Source organism: Erinaceus europaeus, chromosome 16 (genome assembly GCF_950295315.1).
Source record: "Erinaceus europaeus chromosome 16, mEriEur2.1, whole genome shotgun sequence".
Taxonomy (NCBI): Eukaryota; Metazoa; Chordata; class Mammalia; order Eulipotyphla; family Erinaceidae; genus Erinaceus; species Erinaceus europaeus.
This window is the reverse complement of record NC_080177.1, coordinates 35,875,487-35,892,509: the sequence shown is the minus strand read 5'-3', so window position 1 is coordinate 35,892,509 and position 17,023 is coordinate 35,875,487. Positions and strand designations below refer to the sequence as shown.

The following is a 17,023-nucleotide window of genomic DNA, read 5'->3' as shown; positions in this document are numbered from 1 at the left end:
AGATAAAAATTTTTGTGGTCAGGGAGGTGGCACAGTGGATAAAGCATTGGACTCTCAAGCATGAGGTCCTGAGTTCTATCCCCAGAAGCACGTGTACCAGGGTGATATCTGGTTCTTTTCTATCTCTCTCTCCTCCTATCCCTCTCATTAATAAGTTTTAAGACATTAAAAAAAGGTAAAGTTGTTATAAATGATGGTCCTGCTCTGATTGACGCATCATAGTCTACAAAGTTCACAATTTAAAGGAGGAGGTGGGGAGAGAGAGATCAAAGGACTGCCGTGGCATGTATGGTGCCAGGGGTTGAGCCAGGGGTGTCACCCATGCAAGTTCTATACTCTACCCACTGGACACCTCCCTGGCTGCAGATACAGTGTATTTTCATAGAATAGATAAATATGATCATGCTATTTTTTTTATTTAACAGACTTAGTATATGAGTACTATTTTACTCTTTAAACATATATAGCATTTTCATAATAAAATGCTTAAAATTTTTAGAAATAAATTTTGATCATAATGTCATGGTACAAATAATATATAAAATGATCAGCCTATGGAGTGAGAGTGTTTTGCAGACATTTATCACAGGGAAATTATACCTATGTGTCAACCACTGTACTTAAACCATCAATCCCTCTATCAAGTAAGAGAAAAAAGAAAAAGATGATCTACCTGAATATTTAGACCTAAATGATAGCTGTGCAAGAGGAAGCAGAAAGATTTGTAAGCATCACTTTATGATAGTAAATTAATTTCTAGAAGAAAATATAATATTTTCTGCAAGAATAACCAAAAAATTTAGGTTGTTTCATGTCTATTTAAAATGAATTTGGGGATGAGGATCTAGTTTCAGTCCCTGATTCCCACCTGCCCTGTGGAATCTTCATGACAGTGGGGCAGTATTGCAGGTTTCTCTCATTCCCTGTATCTTTCCTGCCCCCCATCTGTCACACTCTATCAAAAAGAGAGAAAAAGGATACAAAAATGGTTACCAGGAACAGTGGAGCTATGTAAGAACAAAACCCTAGCAATAACCCTGGGAAAAAACAAACTATAAACCATTAGCTTTCCAACAAAAAAATACTAAAATAAGTTAGTGGACCTTATAAATCAAACACGAATATTGAATTTTAAGAAAGAAAAGGGCCAGAGGAATAGTTCACATGGTAAGGCATGTGCCGTGTCATGTACTTAGCCCAAGTTCAAGTTAAACATTTTTATTAGTATTAATGTTTATTTATTTATTGGATAGAGACAGAAAGCAAGAGGGAAGGGAAAGATATTGAGGGAGAGAGAAGAAAGACACCTGCAGTTCTGCTTCAGTAATTGTGAGGCATTACTCCTTCAGATGGGGACCAAGAGCTTGAACCCAGGTACATGTGTATTGTAACATGTCTGTTTAATGAGGTATACCACTGCCCACCTCCACAAGTTGTGAGGTGCTATGGTGCTGCTGGGGGTAGTTCCAATGCTATCTGCTGCCTTTTTTTAAATAAAAAAAATTTTTTTTAGTATTGTGTGAATTTATTTTTTTATTTTTATTTTTTAAAAATTATTTTTATTTTGTTTGATAGAAACAGTCAGAAATCAAAAGTGTGACAGAGAGGGAGAGAGAGGCAGAGAGATACCTGCAACACTGCTTCACCACTTGCAAAGTTTTCCCTCTGCAGGTGGGGACCAGGGACTTGAACCTGGATCCTTGAGCACTGTAATGCGTGCGCCCAGCCAGGTGCACTCAACCATGTGTGTGCAGCCATGTGTACCACACCTGGCTCCTCTGTTGCTTTCTCTTTCTATCTATATATATATGAAAAAACAATCCAAAGTAGTGAAAAATCATACTTGTGTGAGACTCTGATTACACACACACACAAACACACACACAACACACACAAAATAAGTATTATTAAAATTTTTTAAAGGTGATTTCTATGACAAATGCATTTTATGAATAATGTGATATTACCTAATTAGAAATGCTATTGATTAATTTGGCCATCCTAGTAATTCACACTTCTAAGTATTTTGCTTTCTCATTCAGTAAATGTTGACCATATACAAAAATATAATATTAATAGTTTTGTTTATATTATTATATTAGGAAGAGGAAAAATGTGATGAAATTCCAGAATCATCTGAACCAATTCTGGAATTTGACAGAAGTGTTAAAGTTGCCTCTACAAAGTATAATGGTCCTCCGTTTCCACCACTCACTTCTGCTTTTCAGCCGACTACTGATAATTTGGATAAAGTAATTCAGAGGAAAGAAACATTGGAAAATAACGTAATTCACTGGTAAGTCTACAAGTGGTGTTGGTATCAGCAAAATTGTAGTAGCAAATATAAGTGGAAATTACTAAGCTCTGATTAGAACTTTTTCTAGTTTCTCTTAGCTTATTAACTTTTCTGTTGCTATAATCACTGGAAACTATTTCATTCTGGACTGGGGAAAAAGCTAATTGTTAGAGATATTGTTTCTGTCCTTAAATATTTGTACTTAGACTGTCTATTATGACAAAAACATCTATACTTAAGTAATAGATTTAAGTAAGATATAGTAAGAGACAGTCAGAAATCGAGAGGGAAGAGGGTGATAGAGAGGGAGACAGAGAGACACCTGCAGCACTGCTTCACCACTCACAAAGCTTTCCCCCTGCAGGTGGGGGTTGGGGGATAGAACCTAAGTAATAGAACAAGTCTGTGATTTATTTCCAGTAATGTAACTATGGTTCTACTAGTAAGCCACAGAATGCCCGGGCTTACTGTAAATATGGCACTATTCACAGTATTTACAGTATTCATACTATTTACAGTATTTTTCTTTATAAATATTTTCTTTATTCCTTGCATAAACTTTATGAGCTCTATTTTTAAACTGAAATTATAACGAGTACTAGTGAAAGTTACAGAGTAAGCAGCTGAAAACAGTTAATCATGATTAGGTCTAGAAGAATATTTAAGACTTTTTCTGCTATATAACATACTGGTGTATAAATGAGGCAGGATATGAATGACATAAACAAAATTTACAAAGTAAATGTGCATGAGAAAAGAACTTTGAAAACATGCTAAATCATTAATTGTATTTGTCCCTAACCAGAGATACAAAATGATGATCCTGGGGGCTAGGCGGTGGTGCAGCCTGTTAAGTGCACAGACTAGCAAGCATGGGGACCAAGCTTTGACACCGGTTTCCCCACCTACAGGAGGGTTTCACAGGCAGTGAAGCAGGGCTGCAGGTGTCTCTCTCCCTCTCTATCTCCCTTTCCCCTCTCAATTTCTCTCTGTCCTATCTAATAAAAAAAAAAAATTAGGGAAAAGAAAACAAAATAGGAGTGGTGGATTTGTAGTGCCAGCACTGAACCACAGTAATAACATTGGTGGCAATAAGTAAATAATAAAAATAAATTTTAAGGGTGGGCATAGATAGCATAGTGGTTATGCAAAGAGACTGTCATGCCTGAGGGTCTGAAGTCCCAGGTTCAGTCCCCCGCACCACCATAAGCCAGAGCTAAGCTGTGCTCTGGTGTGTCTCTGTGTCTTTCTCTCTCTGCATCTCTCTAAAAAATAAAGTACTTTAAAAAATAAATTAAAAAAAATAATGATATCTATTAGAAATTTATATTCGTGTATATATATTTCTGATTTTTCTTTTAAATTTTTTTTTATTATCTTTATTTATTGGATAGAGACAGTCAGAAATTGAGAGGGAAATGGGTGATAGAGAGGGAGAGAGACAGAGAGATACCTGCAGCACTGCTTTACCACTCACAAAGCTTTCCCACTGCAGATGGGGACTGGGGGCTAGAACCCATGTCCTTGCACATTGTAACATATGCATTCAACCAAGTGCGCCACCACCCGGGCCCAATTTCTGATTTTTCTACTATGGAACCTGTTGTCTGTACAGTAATTTTTAATTAATTAATTTAATTTAATTAGTGTGCTAGTAACCAAACAAATGTATAGAAAGTTTTCTATTGTGTTTCCCTGTCCTCTCTCCCTTCCTAAAACAACCTTGGAAATAACTTTCCTCTCTTTAAATAAGTTTTCATCTGAAAACTACCTGTACTGTAGTCTGTATACTAATTTCTTTGAAACTGGGTTGTTATTTCTGACTCTGATCTATGTTTTATTGTTTTATTTTCTCTTTTGCTACCAGGGTTATTATTACAGCTTGGTACCTGCACAATGAATTCGCTACTCCTGGAAGCGTTTATTTTTTTATTTTTATTTTTTTTTCCTTTTTACTTGTTAGGACAAATAGAAGTTGAGAGAGGGGACTGGGTGGGGAAGGGAGACATCTGGAGCCTTACTTCACTTGAAAAGCTTTTTACCCTGCAAGTGGGACATATGGTAATATGTTTACTCAGCTGGGTGTGCCACGTCTTTATTTATTTATTTATTTATTTATTTTTACCAGAGCACAGCTTAGCTCTGGCTTATGGTGGTGCGGGGGATTGAACCTGGGACTTCAGACCCTCAGGCATGAGAGTCTCTTTGCATAACCTTTATGCAGTCTACCTCCCCATTTCTCTCTCTCTCTTTCTCTCTCTCTCTTTTTTTTTTTTCCTCCAGGGTTATTGCTGGGCTTGGTACCTGCACCATGAATCCACCGCTCCTGGAGGCCATTTTTTTCCCCCTTTTGTTGCCCTTGTTGTTGTAGCCTCGTTGTGGTTATTATTATTACCATTGTTGATGTTGTTCATTGTTAGGTAGGACAGAGAGAAATGGAGAGAGGAGGGGAAGACAGAGGGGGGTAGAGAAAGACACCAGCAGACCTGCTTCACCATCTGTGAAGCGACTCCCCTGCAGGTGTGGTTCCTGGGGCTCGAACTGGGATCCTTACGCCGGTCCTTGTGCTTTGTGCCACATGCGCTTAACCCACTGCGCCACTGCCCGACCCCCTTTCTCTCTCTTTTTAATCTTTATTTATTTATACAGACAGCCAGAAATTGAGAGGGAAGGGGGTGATAGGGAAAGTCAGAGAGTCACCTACAACACTGCTTCACCACTTGTGAAGCTTTCCCCTACCCAGCAGGTGGGGACTAGGGTCTCAAACCCGGGTCCTTCCATATTGTAACTTGCCCTCAACCAGGTGGGGCCACCACCCAGTCCCACGTGTGCCACCTCTTAGCCCAGATCTTGTATGGTTTTAGATGTATGCTCCCAGAGTGGGGAACCTAGTATTATAAAACAAGATATCCTGGATATCAATATCTGAAACTACTTTGAATTTAGGAGTTATGTTAAACTTTTCATTAAACTAAGCTGAAAGGCTGCAATTTGATTTAATGAGTTCTCAGGGTTTGGTGGTGGTGGTGCACCCAGTAGAGTACACATGTTACCATGTGCAAGGATCTGGGTTCAGTCACCACCTGTAGGGAAGAAGCTTCACAAGCTGTAGAGCACTGCTGTAGGTGTCTCTTCCTCTCTCCCTCCCTGTCTTTCCTCTCTCTCTCTGTGTCTCTATAAGGAAAAGAAAGGGGGGAAAAAAAGCCACTGAGAGCATTAGAGTCAGCATGTGGGCACTGAGCCCCAGTGATAACCCAGGTGGCAGAAAATTTTCTTCCAGAAAATTATATTTTATTTTAATAGGGGAAACATTTCATTTTCTTTTAGAATCAGCTTTTAAAATGACTGCTTTCACATTTGTTAGAGTCCATGGATGTGAGTTATTTTTAAGGGTGGTATTTCTAACATTTTATACATTTAATAACATTTGGATGGGTCCAGGCGGTGGCACACCTGGTTAAGTGCACACATTACAGTGCACAAGGATCCAGGTTCAAGCCCTTGGTCCCCACCTGCAAGGAGAAAGAAAGCATGAGTGGTGAAGCAGATCTGTGGGCATCTTTCTCTCTCTATTTCCCCCCTTCTCTCACTTTCTGTCTGTCTGTATCCAATAATAAATAAATAAATAAGGGGGCTCCTTTTCTTTCCCCTTAGGGTGGAACAAGAAATAATGTCAAGAATTATCTCTAGGCACTTTCCAATCCACCAAACCATAGCTGATATCAGTGTTTCTTCGGTCAGTGAGGCAAGTGAACCATTGAATTCTGACATTGGTAAGTGAATTAGAATCTTTAAATTTCTTTTGCTATTGAAATATAAAAATCTTCATGTCTGGTATATTGTACCAAAGTAAAAGATTTTGGGGTGGGTAGGAGGGGGAGGAGAGTACAGGTCCAAAAAGGATGATAGAAGACCTAGTGGAGGCTGTATTGTTAATGTGGAAAACTGAGAAATGTTATACATGTACAGACTATTGTATTTACTGTCCAATGTAAAACATTCATCCCCCAATAGAGAAATTAAAAAAAATCTTCATGTCATTGTAGATTTATATCCTCTAGAGATAAATAATTCTTGGCTGCCAAAAGATAAGCTTTTACTTCCAGTGTCACATTCCAGTTCTCTGCAGTAGAGGTTAATTCTTCCTTACCTCCCTTATTTGGTGCTACAGCATCCAGACTAGTATACCACTCTCTACGTGCTACTCCCTATTTTTCCCATTTTCCCAAACACTGTAGTACAGGATATGATATATGCTATATAGTAGTATGTAGTATGTATATATGTTATATGGTAGTACATATGTATTGTATTATGATATATACCACAACTTTAACCACTCATCTACTGTTGGGCATCTAGGTTGCTTCCAAAGTTTGGGCTATTAGAAATTGTGCTGCCAAGAACTAAGTGTACAGAGATGTCTTTGGATAGTTGTTCTTGTTTCCTTTGAATAAATGAAAAAAAAAAGCCAGGTCATAGGTTAGGTTTATTATTAGCATTCTGAGAAATGTCCAGACTGTTTTCCATAAGAGTTGGACCAATTTACACCCCCATGAGCTGAAGGAATCCTTTTTCCTCTGCATTCTTGCTAACATTTGTTTTAGTCGGTTCTAATATATGCCATTCTCACAAATGTATGGTAATATCTTACTGTTGTCTTTATTTTTCTGACAGTGACTGTACTTTCTTGTATGTCCATTGACCCTCTGGATCTCTTCTTTGGTGAAGATTCTGTTCGTGTACTGTTCCCCCCCTTTTATTTTTTTCCAGAGCACTGCTCAGCTCTGGTTTATTTATGGTGGTGCAGGGGATTGAACCTGGGATTTCAGAGCCTCAGGCATGAGAGTCTGTTTGCTAACCATTATGCTATCTACCCCATCCCATTTTTTTTTTAACAACTTGGATGTCAACTCCATTGCTACTTCTGCTTCCCCAGGTTTTATTTCAGTTTCTTACTCTTTTTAAAGGAAAGATGAAACTGACCAATGACTTGGAAATTTAGCTTTGCCAGCCAGAGAAGACAGCATAATGGTTATTAAAAAGGACATTCATGGGAGTCAGGCGGTAGCACAGCAGGTTAAGTGCACATGGCGCAAAGCGCAAGGACTGGTGTAAGGATCCCAGTTCGAGCTCCTGGCTCCTCACCTGCAGTGGGGTTGCTTCACAAGTGGTGAAGCAAGTCTTCAGGTATCTATCTTTCTCTATCCCTCTCTGTCTTCTCCTCCTCTCTCCATTTCTCTCTGTCCTATCTTGCCGGGATAGCCTGAGGGTGCTTCTTCCCGAGCTAGTGCTCTCTGGGTTGGAGAGAACTCAACTGGAGCCGATCTAGGCTGCTGCGTGGGAGAGGGATCAGGAACTCGTGCTGCACTAACTTCGCAGGAGATACACTCTGGAACTCTCGGAGCCGGAAAGCAATTTCCAAGTGTCTTTAATCAGAAGAGCAGCTGTATTTATACTCTCTAAGTAGGGTGGAAATAGGATGTGACATAGAGAGGGTGGAGCGAAAAGTGACTGGTGGAAGATCAGGGTGTGACAAGGATGGGGGAGGAGCAGGTGAGAATTCTACCACTGAATCACCAATGCCCTGGAGGGAAGGTGGTGCTTTATGTAAATGTAAAAGTGATTTATGTAAATAGACTGCAGCTTTGAGTGGGATCAAACTAATCTCATACAGACATACTGGTGTTTAAGGGGGGGGAGGGGGGAGCTGGCATACTATCCAACACTATCTAACAATGACAACATCAATAACAACAACAATAATAACTACAACAATAAAACAACAAGGGCAACAAAGGGGAATAAATAAATATTTAAAAAAAAGACATTCACGCCTGAGGTTTCTAAGTTTCAGGTTCAAATCCCTGTACAACTAGAAGCCAGAGCTGAGCAGTGTTCTGGTCTCTTCTCTATAGAAGATACAGTGTTCTGTATCTATTTCTCATAAAATAGAGAAAATATACTTTCTTAAAAAATTTTTTTTTAATTTATTTCTTTATTGGGGAATTAATGTTTTACATTCAACAGTAAATACAATAGTTTGTACATGCATAACATTCCCCAGTTTCCCATTTAACAATACAACCCCCACTATGTCATTTATCATCCTTCATGGACCTGTATTCTCAACCCAATTTTTTAATTTATTTATTTTATTTATTTATTCCCTTTTGTTGCCCTTGTTTTTTTTTTTTATTGTTGTAGTTATTATTGTTGTTGTCATTGTTGGATAGGACAGAGAGAAATGGAGAGAGGAGGGGAAGACAGAGAGGAGGAGAGAAAGATAGACACATGCAGACCTGCTTCACCGCCTGTGAAGCGACTCCCCTGCAGGTGGGGAGCCGGGGTTCGAACCGGGATCCTTATGCCGGTCTTTGTGCTTTGCGCCACCTGTGCTTAACCCGGTGCATTACAGCCCGACTCCCCCGAAATTTTTTTTTATTTACTTATTTGTACTATTGCATAGAGACAGAGAGAAACTGAGAGGGGAGAGAGAGAGAAAGAGACAGAGACACACCTGCGAGCCTGCTTCACCACTTGTGAAGCTTTCCCCTTAGAGGTGAGGACCAGGGGCTTGAACCTGGGCCCTTACACATTGTAATGTGTGCAGTTAATGAGGTGTGCCACCACTTGGCCCCAAAATATACTTTCAAAAGCAAAAATAAATAAATATAAAACAATTAAGCTTTCCTTTTTTAAGAAAATATTGTATTTATTATTTATTTATTTATTTTTTAAAATAATTTATTTCTTTATTGGAGAATTAATGTTTTACATTCAACAGTAAATACAATAGTTTGTACATGCATAACATTCCCCAGATTCCCATTTAACGTTACAACCCCCACTATGTCATTCATCATCTTTCATGGACCTGTATCTCCCCACCTACCCACCCACCCCAAAGTCTTTTACTTCGGTGTAATACTCCAATTCCATTTCAGGTTCGACTTGTGTTTTCTTTTCTGATCTTGTTTTTCATCTTCGGCCTGAGAGTGAGATCATCCCATATTCATCCTTCTGTTTCTGACTTATTTCACTCAACATGATTTTTTCAAGGTCCATCCAAGATTGGCGGAAAACGGTGAAGTCACCATTTTTTACAGCTGAGTAGTATTCCATTGTGTATATATACCACAACTTGCTCAGCCACTCATCTGTTGTTGGACACCTGGGTTGCTTCCAGGTTTTGGCTATTACAAATTGTGCTGCGAAGAACATATGTGTACACAGATCTTTTTGGATGGATATGTTGGGTTCCTTAGGATATATCCCCAGGAGGGGAATTGCAGGGTCATAGGGTAGGTCCATTTCTAGCCTTCTGAGAGTTCTCCAGACTGTTCTCCACAGAGGCTGGACCAATTGACATTCCCACCAGCAGTGCAGGAGGGTTCCTTTGAGCCCACACCCTCTCCAGCATTTGCTGCTGTTACCTTTTCTGATGTATGACATTCTCACAGGAGTGAAGTGGTATCTTCTTGGTGTCTTTATTTGCATTTCTCTGACAATCAGAGACTTGGAGCATTTTTTCATGCGTTTCTCGGCCTTTTGGATCTCTTCTGTGGTGAATATTCTGTCCAAGTCCTCCCCCCATTTTTGGATGGGGTTATTTGTTGTCTTGTTGTTGAGTCTGGCAAGCTCTTTATATATGTTGGTTATTAAACTCTTATCTGATGTATGGCATGTAAAGATCTTCTCCCGTTCTGTGAGGGGTCTCTTGATTTGGGTAGTGGTTTCTTTTGCTGTGAAGAAGCTTTTTAATTTGATGTAGTCCCATAGATTTATGCTTGCCTTAGTCTTCATTGTAATTGGATTCGTTTCATTGAAAATGTCTTTAAAATTTATGTGGAAAAAAGTTCTGCCAATATTTTCCTCTAAGTATCTGATAGTTTCTGGTCTAACATCCAAGTCCTTGATCCACTTGGAATTTACTTTTGTATTTGGTGAAATACAGTGATTCAGTTTCATTCTTCTGCATGTTTCAACCCATTGTTTCCAACACCATTTGTTGAAGAGACTCTGCTTTCCCCATGTAATAGTCTGGGCCCCTTTGTCAAAGATTAGATGTCCATACGTGTGGGGCCTCATTTCTGGGCTCTCAATTCTGTTCCACTGGTCACTGTGTCTGTTCATGTTCCAGTACCAAGCAGTTTTGATGACAATGGCCCTATAATACAGTTTGAGATCTGGCAGTGTGATGCCTCCGGTTCTGTTCTTTTTTCTCAGGATTGTTTTGGCAATTCTAGGTCTTTTCTGGTTCCAGATAAACATTTGTAGCATTTGTTCTATTCTCCTAAAAAATGTGCTTGGGATCTTGATGGGGATAGCATTAAATTTGTAGATGGCTGTGGGTAATATATTCATTTTGATGATGTTAATTCTTCCAGCCCATGAACATGGAATATCTTTCCACTTCTTTGTGTCTTTTTCAGTTTCTTTGAGTAGTGACTCATAATTTTCAGTATACAAGTCTTTCACTTCTTTGGTTAGGTTTATTCCTAGATATTTTATTGTTTTTGTTGCTATAGAAAAAGGAACTGATTTCTGGATTTCAATTTCTTCTAACTTAGTGTTTGCATAGAGGAATGCCACTGACTTTTGAATGTTAATTTTATAGCCTGACACATTACTGTATTGCCTGATGATTTCCAAAAGCTTCTTGCTGGATTCCTTAGGTTTTTACATGTATACTATCATGTCATCTGCAAATAAGGAGAGTTTGACTTTTTCTCTTCCAATCTGTACGCGTTTAATTCCTTGCTCCTGCCTGATTGCTATGGCAAGAACTTCCAACACTATGTTGAATAGTAATGGTGATAGTGGGCATCCCTGTCTAGTACCTGATCTGAGGGGAAATGCTTCCAGTTTTTCACCATTGAGTATGATGTTGGCTGTAGGTTTGCTATATATAGACTCCACTATCTTCAGGAATTTTCCATCTATTCCCATTTTTTGTAGTGTTTTGATCATAAAGGGATGTTGTATTTTGTCAAAGGCTTTCTCTGCATCTATTGATATGACCATGTGGTTTTTGGTCTTGCTTTTGTTGATGTGGTGGATCACATTGATTGATTTACGTATATTAAACCAACCTTGCATGTCTGGGATAAACCCCACTTGGTCATGATGAACAATCTTTTTGATATACTGCTGTATCCGGTTGGCTAGAATTTTGTTCAATATTTTTGCATCTATGTTCATCAGAGATATTGGTCTGTAGTTTTCTTTTTTGGTTGTGTCCCTGTCTGCTTTTGGTATCAGGGTGATGTTGGCTTCATAGAAGCTGGCAGGGAGTATTCCAGTGTCTTCAATCTTCTGGAAGACTTTTAAAAGTAGAGGTATTAGTTCTTCTTTGAAGGTTTTGTAGAATTCATTTGTAAAACCATCTGGTCCAGGACTTTTATTTTTGGGAAGATTTTTGATAACTGTTTCAATTTCATTAACTGTGATGGGCCTGTTCATGTTATCCACTTCCTCTTTACTTAGTTTTGGAAGTTGGTAGGTATCTAGGAAATCATTCATTTCTTCCAGGTTCTCTAACTTGGTGGCATATAGTTGTTCATAGAAGCCTCGCATGATATGTTGAATTTCTGCAGTGTCTGTTGTGATATCTCCTCTTTCATTTACTATCCGATTTATTTGGGTCTTCTCCCTTTTTTGTTTTGTGAGTCTGGCTAAAGGTTTGTCGATTTTGTTTACTCTTTCAAAGAACCAACATTTACATTCATTGATCTTTTGTATGGTTTTCCTATTCTCAATGTTATTTATTTCTGCCCTAACTTTAGTGATTTCTGTCCTTCTGGTTGCTTTAGGATTCCTTTGTTGTTCTTCTTCTAGGTCTTTAAGATGTGCAATCAGGCTGTTTATTTGTGCCTTTTCTTGTTTCCTAATGTGTGCTTGTATAGCTATGAACTTCCCTCTTAGGACTGCTTTAGCTGTGTCCCAAATATTTTGATAGCTTGTGTCTTCATTTTCATTGAACTCTCGAAACATTTTGATTTCTTCCTTGATTTCCTCTTTGACCCAGAAGTTGTTAAGAAGTGTACTGTTGAGCTTCCACATTTTGGGACTGTTACTAATCTTTTGTTGATTGTTAAGTGTTAGTTTAATTCCACTGTTGTCTGAGAAGATGCTTGGGATGATTTCAGTGCTCTTGAATTGGCTGATGCTGTCTTTGTGGCCTAACATATGGTCTATCCTTGAGAATGATCCATGTGGATTTGAGTAAAATGTGTATTCCAGTTTCTTGGGATGAATGACTCTGAAAATGTCCAATAGTTCTAGTTTATCTATCTCTTCATTTAGCTCCCTTATGTCTTTACTGATTTTCTTCCTGGATGATCTGTCAAGTTGAGATAGTGGGGTGTTGAAGTCCCCTACTGTGATTGTGTTCCTGTTAATATATTGCTGTAGCTCTTTCAGTAGAAGTTTGATGTATTTAGATGGCTTCTCATTGGGTGCATAGATATTAATAATTGTTAAGTCCTCTTGATTGACTGATCCTCTGAGCATTAAGTAGTGTCCATTCCTATCTTTTTTAATCTTATCTATTTTAAAGTCTATCATGTCAGATATGAGAATAGCTGTTCCTGCCCTTTTTTGTCTCATTTGTTGTTTCTGTATTTCTGATTACAATTATTTCAAACTCTTTACTCACTCCTGTTATTATTTCCTTAGCTAATGTTTGGATGTTGTTTTGTGCTATACCCTCTGGAGGACTTTTAGCTGGACTCTTGTCCTGGTTCGAGTCTCCAATATTTTTTCTTGTTGTTTTAACCATTTTATATATTATGTTATGAGTTCCCTTTATCAGTACTTTTCAAATTATTGATCACTATTGCCTGGATTGACTTGTGTCTAAGTAATTTAATTAAAGGTTTTACCCTGGTGGAAGTTAACAGTTTTTTCAATCCCTGAGTTGGAGCTCAGTGGTGTAAAAGCCTCTTTTTTTTTTTCTTCCCTGTAGGCTATGGGAGCCTGAGGGCTTTTAAACTATCAATAGGCTTCTTAGCTTAATCACTGACTCCTGACCAAGAGATAAAGCAGGGTGTGGCAGAGATAATCCAGTGGTTATGCAAAGAGACTTTCACAGCCCCTCAGCAATGCCACCGAGGTATAGGTCTTCTCCTTAGTTTCCCGGTTAGATCTCTGTCCCCTGGTGTCCCTCCCTGTTGCTGCTCCAGATTCTTTTTTTTTTTTAATAATTTATTTCTTTATTTGGGAATTAATGCTTTACATTCAACAGTAAATACAATAGTTTGTACATGCATAACATTCCCCAGATTCCCATTTAACAATACAACCCCCACTATGTCATTCATCATCTTTCATGGACCTGTATTCTCCCTACCCACCCACCCACCCCAGTGTCTTTTACTTTGGTGTAATACTCCAATTCCATTTCAGGTTCGACTTGTGTTTTCTTTTCTAATCTTGTTTTTCAACTTTGGTCTGAGAGTGAGATCATCCCATATTCATCCTTCTGTTTCTGACTTATTTCACTCAACATGATTTTTTCAAGGTCCATCCAAGATCGGCTGAAAACGGTGAAGTCGCCATTTTTTACAGCTGAGTAGTATTCCATTGTGTATATATACCACAACTTGCTCAGCCACTCATCTGTTGTTGGACACCTGGGTTGCTTCCAGGTTTTGGCTATTACAAATTGTGCTGCCAAGAACATATGTGTACACAGATCTTTTTGGATGGATATGTTGGGTTCCTTAGGATATATCCCCAGGAGGGGAATTGCAGGGTCATAGGGTAGGTCCATTTCTAGCCTTCTGAGAGTTCTCCAGACTGTTCTCCACAGAGGTTGGACCAATTTACATTCCCACCAGCAGTGCAGGACGGTTCCTTTGACCCCACACCCTCTCCAGCATTTGCTGCTGTTACCTTTTCTGATGTATGACATTCTCACAGGAGTGAAGTGATATCTCATTGTTGTCTTGATTGCTGCTCCAGATTCTGAGGGTAGTAGCAATTGAGACTCAGAGTTGCACTTGGTGAGTCTCTGGGGAGTCCTTTCCTCCCTTCAGCTGTCCCCTTGTTGGTGGAGCAGACTGGAGGTGGTGTCTCCACTGATAAACCGTTGAACTGTTAGCAGTCACTTAATCACTCCTTAGGCCCCTCTCTCCTCTCTGTCACCAGCCACGCGTGTTTGTACTCATGGGTGATTTACTGTGTTCCTGTGGTCATTCTAGTCCTGTCTTTTTTCGGTCCGGGTGGTCTCTTTTGGTATTCCTAGTTGATCCGGGATAGGAGAGGAGAGGAGAGGAGAGAAAGCGATCTGCTGCTCGTAGCTCTGCCTCCGGAAGTCGAATGATATTTTATTTATTTATTTTACTGAGAGGGGAGAGAGACCAGAGCACTGCTCAGATCTGGCTTATGGTGGTACTGGGGATTGAACTTGGAACCTTCGAGACTCAGGCATGAAAGTCTGTTTGCATAACCATTATGCTGTCTCCCCAGCCCAATTAACCTTTTCGTTAATGAAAATTTAATGTTTCCAAATTAGGTAATTAGAAGTTATCATCATCCTTCGAAAATATGCTTTTGCTTTGTTCTTACTTGTAATTGGGTAAATCTTCTAGGTTTTATATCAGGGATATTCAAATATTTGATTATGTCAGAATAAATTATAGAATCTAAAAGGAAATATGTTAGCATATACTATTGTTTAGATTGTGATTTTTTTTTTTTTTTTGCTTTGGTTACTCCAGAGTAAATGGCTATTAGTTAACCATCAGGTTATCACAGAGCTTTTCTAAAAAATTATTTATTTTTAATTTTTACTAGTGATCTACAAAACTACAAAATTACAGGGTAAAATTCCACTCCACTTCTTTTTATTTATTTATTTATTTATTTATTTAAGAAAGGATTAATTAACAAAACCATAGGGTAGGAGGGGTACAATTCCACACAATTCCCACCACCCAATCTCCATATCCCACTCCCTCCCCAGTAGCTTTCCCATTCTCTATCCCTCTGGGAGCATGGACCCAGGGTCATTGAGGGTTGCAGAAGGTAGAAGGTCTGGCTTCTGTAATTGCTTCCTCGCTGAACATGGGCGTTGACTGGTTGGTCCATACTCCCAGTCTGCCTCTCTCTTTCCCTAGTAGGGTGGGTCTCTGGGGAAGCTGAGCTCCAGGACACATTGGTGGGGTCTTCAATCCAGGGAAGCCTGGATTGGCTAGTATCCTGATGGCATCTGGAACCTGGTGACTGAAAAGAGAGTTAACATACAAAGCCAAACAAATTGTTGAGCAATTATTCCACTCCACTTCTACCACCAGAGTTCTGTGTCCCCATTCTCTCCATTGGAAACTGCAGTGATTCTCTCAAGGTCACAGATATGGGTTGACTATTATGTCTATCTATCTATAAATATTTTTGCCCATTTTTTTTTATGGCACAGCATACTTTTTAAGGGAATGCTGGATATTGTTGGAATAGTTGACTATTTAAGGAATAAGTCTAGTAAGTCCTGTTAAAGTAGATTTACTGAATTTTATGTACATTTATGTAAGTGAGATGTACAGCCCATTTGGAAAATTAATATACCTAGAGATTTTGATAAGTATCTAAACTACTATAAAAGTTTGAGGAGGATTCATCTATAATGTTAAGAAATTATGCATCTAAAGGGGCTGTGTGATGATACACTTCATAGAGCATGCATGCTACAACGTGCAAGGACCTGGGTTTTGGTGTCTGGTCCCCACTTACATAGGTTGGTGGCAGGCTCTTCAGAGTGCTGAGGCAGTGCTTCAGGTATCTATCTGTCCCTTCCTTCTCAGTTTCTCTGTCTCTATAAAAAAAAAAATCAAGTGGTCTGGGAGGTGGCACAGTGGATAAGGCATTGGACTCTCAAACATCAGATCCTGAGTTCAATTCCTGGCAGCACATTTTGCTGGGTTAGCATGGAGGTGCCTCTTCCTGGGTGCGTACTCTCTGTGTTGGAGAGAACTCCACTGGAACCAGCGTGGGCTGCTACTCACTCAGTGACTTGAGGGAGATGACTCAGGAACCAAACACGTGGCAGCGACAAGGCAGTAGGATTCTTTATTGGTCAGAGAGCCAAGGCTTTTAAAGGGAAGACCTGGAAGTGGCAAGGTGGAAATGGAAATGGCTAGGAAAGGGGTGGAGAAAGGCAAAAGGGGCTGGGAAGGTAGGAAGTTCCTTAGCAACTGTTTCCAGGGTTTTAACTGGTAGTATTAAATAATACCCTGCAGGCAGGGAAGGTCTTCAGGGTAGAAAGAAGATAGAATCAAAGGAATGGAATAGGTGGAGATCTTTCAGGCAAAACAGTGTTTATGTAGATAGGCCATAGTATCAGGAATGCAGGGTGCTTTGTGAGCCCTGCTGAGCTCAACCACATCCTCACAATTTCCCGACAACATGTACCGAGTGATGTCTGGTTCTTTCTCTCTCTCCTATCATTTCTCATGAATCAATAGATAAAGTTTTAAAAATGATTAAAAAAAATCAATAAGGAGTCTGGTGGTAGTGCCGCGGGTTAAGCACATGTGGCACGAACCACAGAGACCAGCATGAGGATCCCGGTTCAAGCCCCTGGCTTCCCACCTACAGGGGAGTTTCTTCACAGGCAGTGTCTATCTTTCTCTCCCCTTCTCTGTCTTCCCCTCCTCTCTTCATTTCTCTCTGTCCTATCTGACAACATCAGTAACAACAACTACAACAATAAAACAAGGACTGTGC

At 39.4% G+C, this 17,023-nt stretch overlaps 1 protein-coding gene across 4 annotated transcripts in view; it reads left to right on the top strand.

The window, feature by feature from the left end:
- KIAA0586 (KIAA0586 ortholog) overlaps positions 1–17,023 on the top strand; it is a 184,969-nt gene that overhangs the window by 75,378 nt on the left and 92,568 nt on the right. For all 4 annotated transcript variants that reach the window (XM_060174907.1, XM_060174909.1, XM_060174906.1 and 1 more), the window contains 2 exons: positions 2,103–2,296; positions 5,951–6,069. In XM_060174907.1, coding sequence (XP_060030890.1) covers positions 2,103–2,296; positions 5,951–6,069 — 313 coding nt within the window. The remainder of the gene's footprint in view (positions 1–2,102; positions 2,297–5,950; positions 6,070–17,023) is intronic.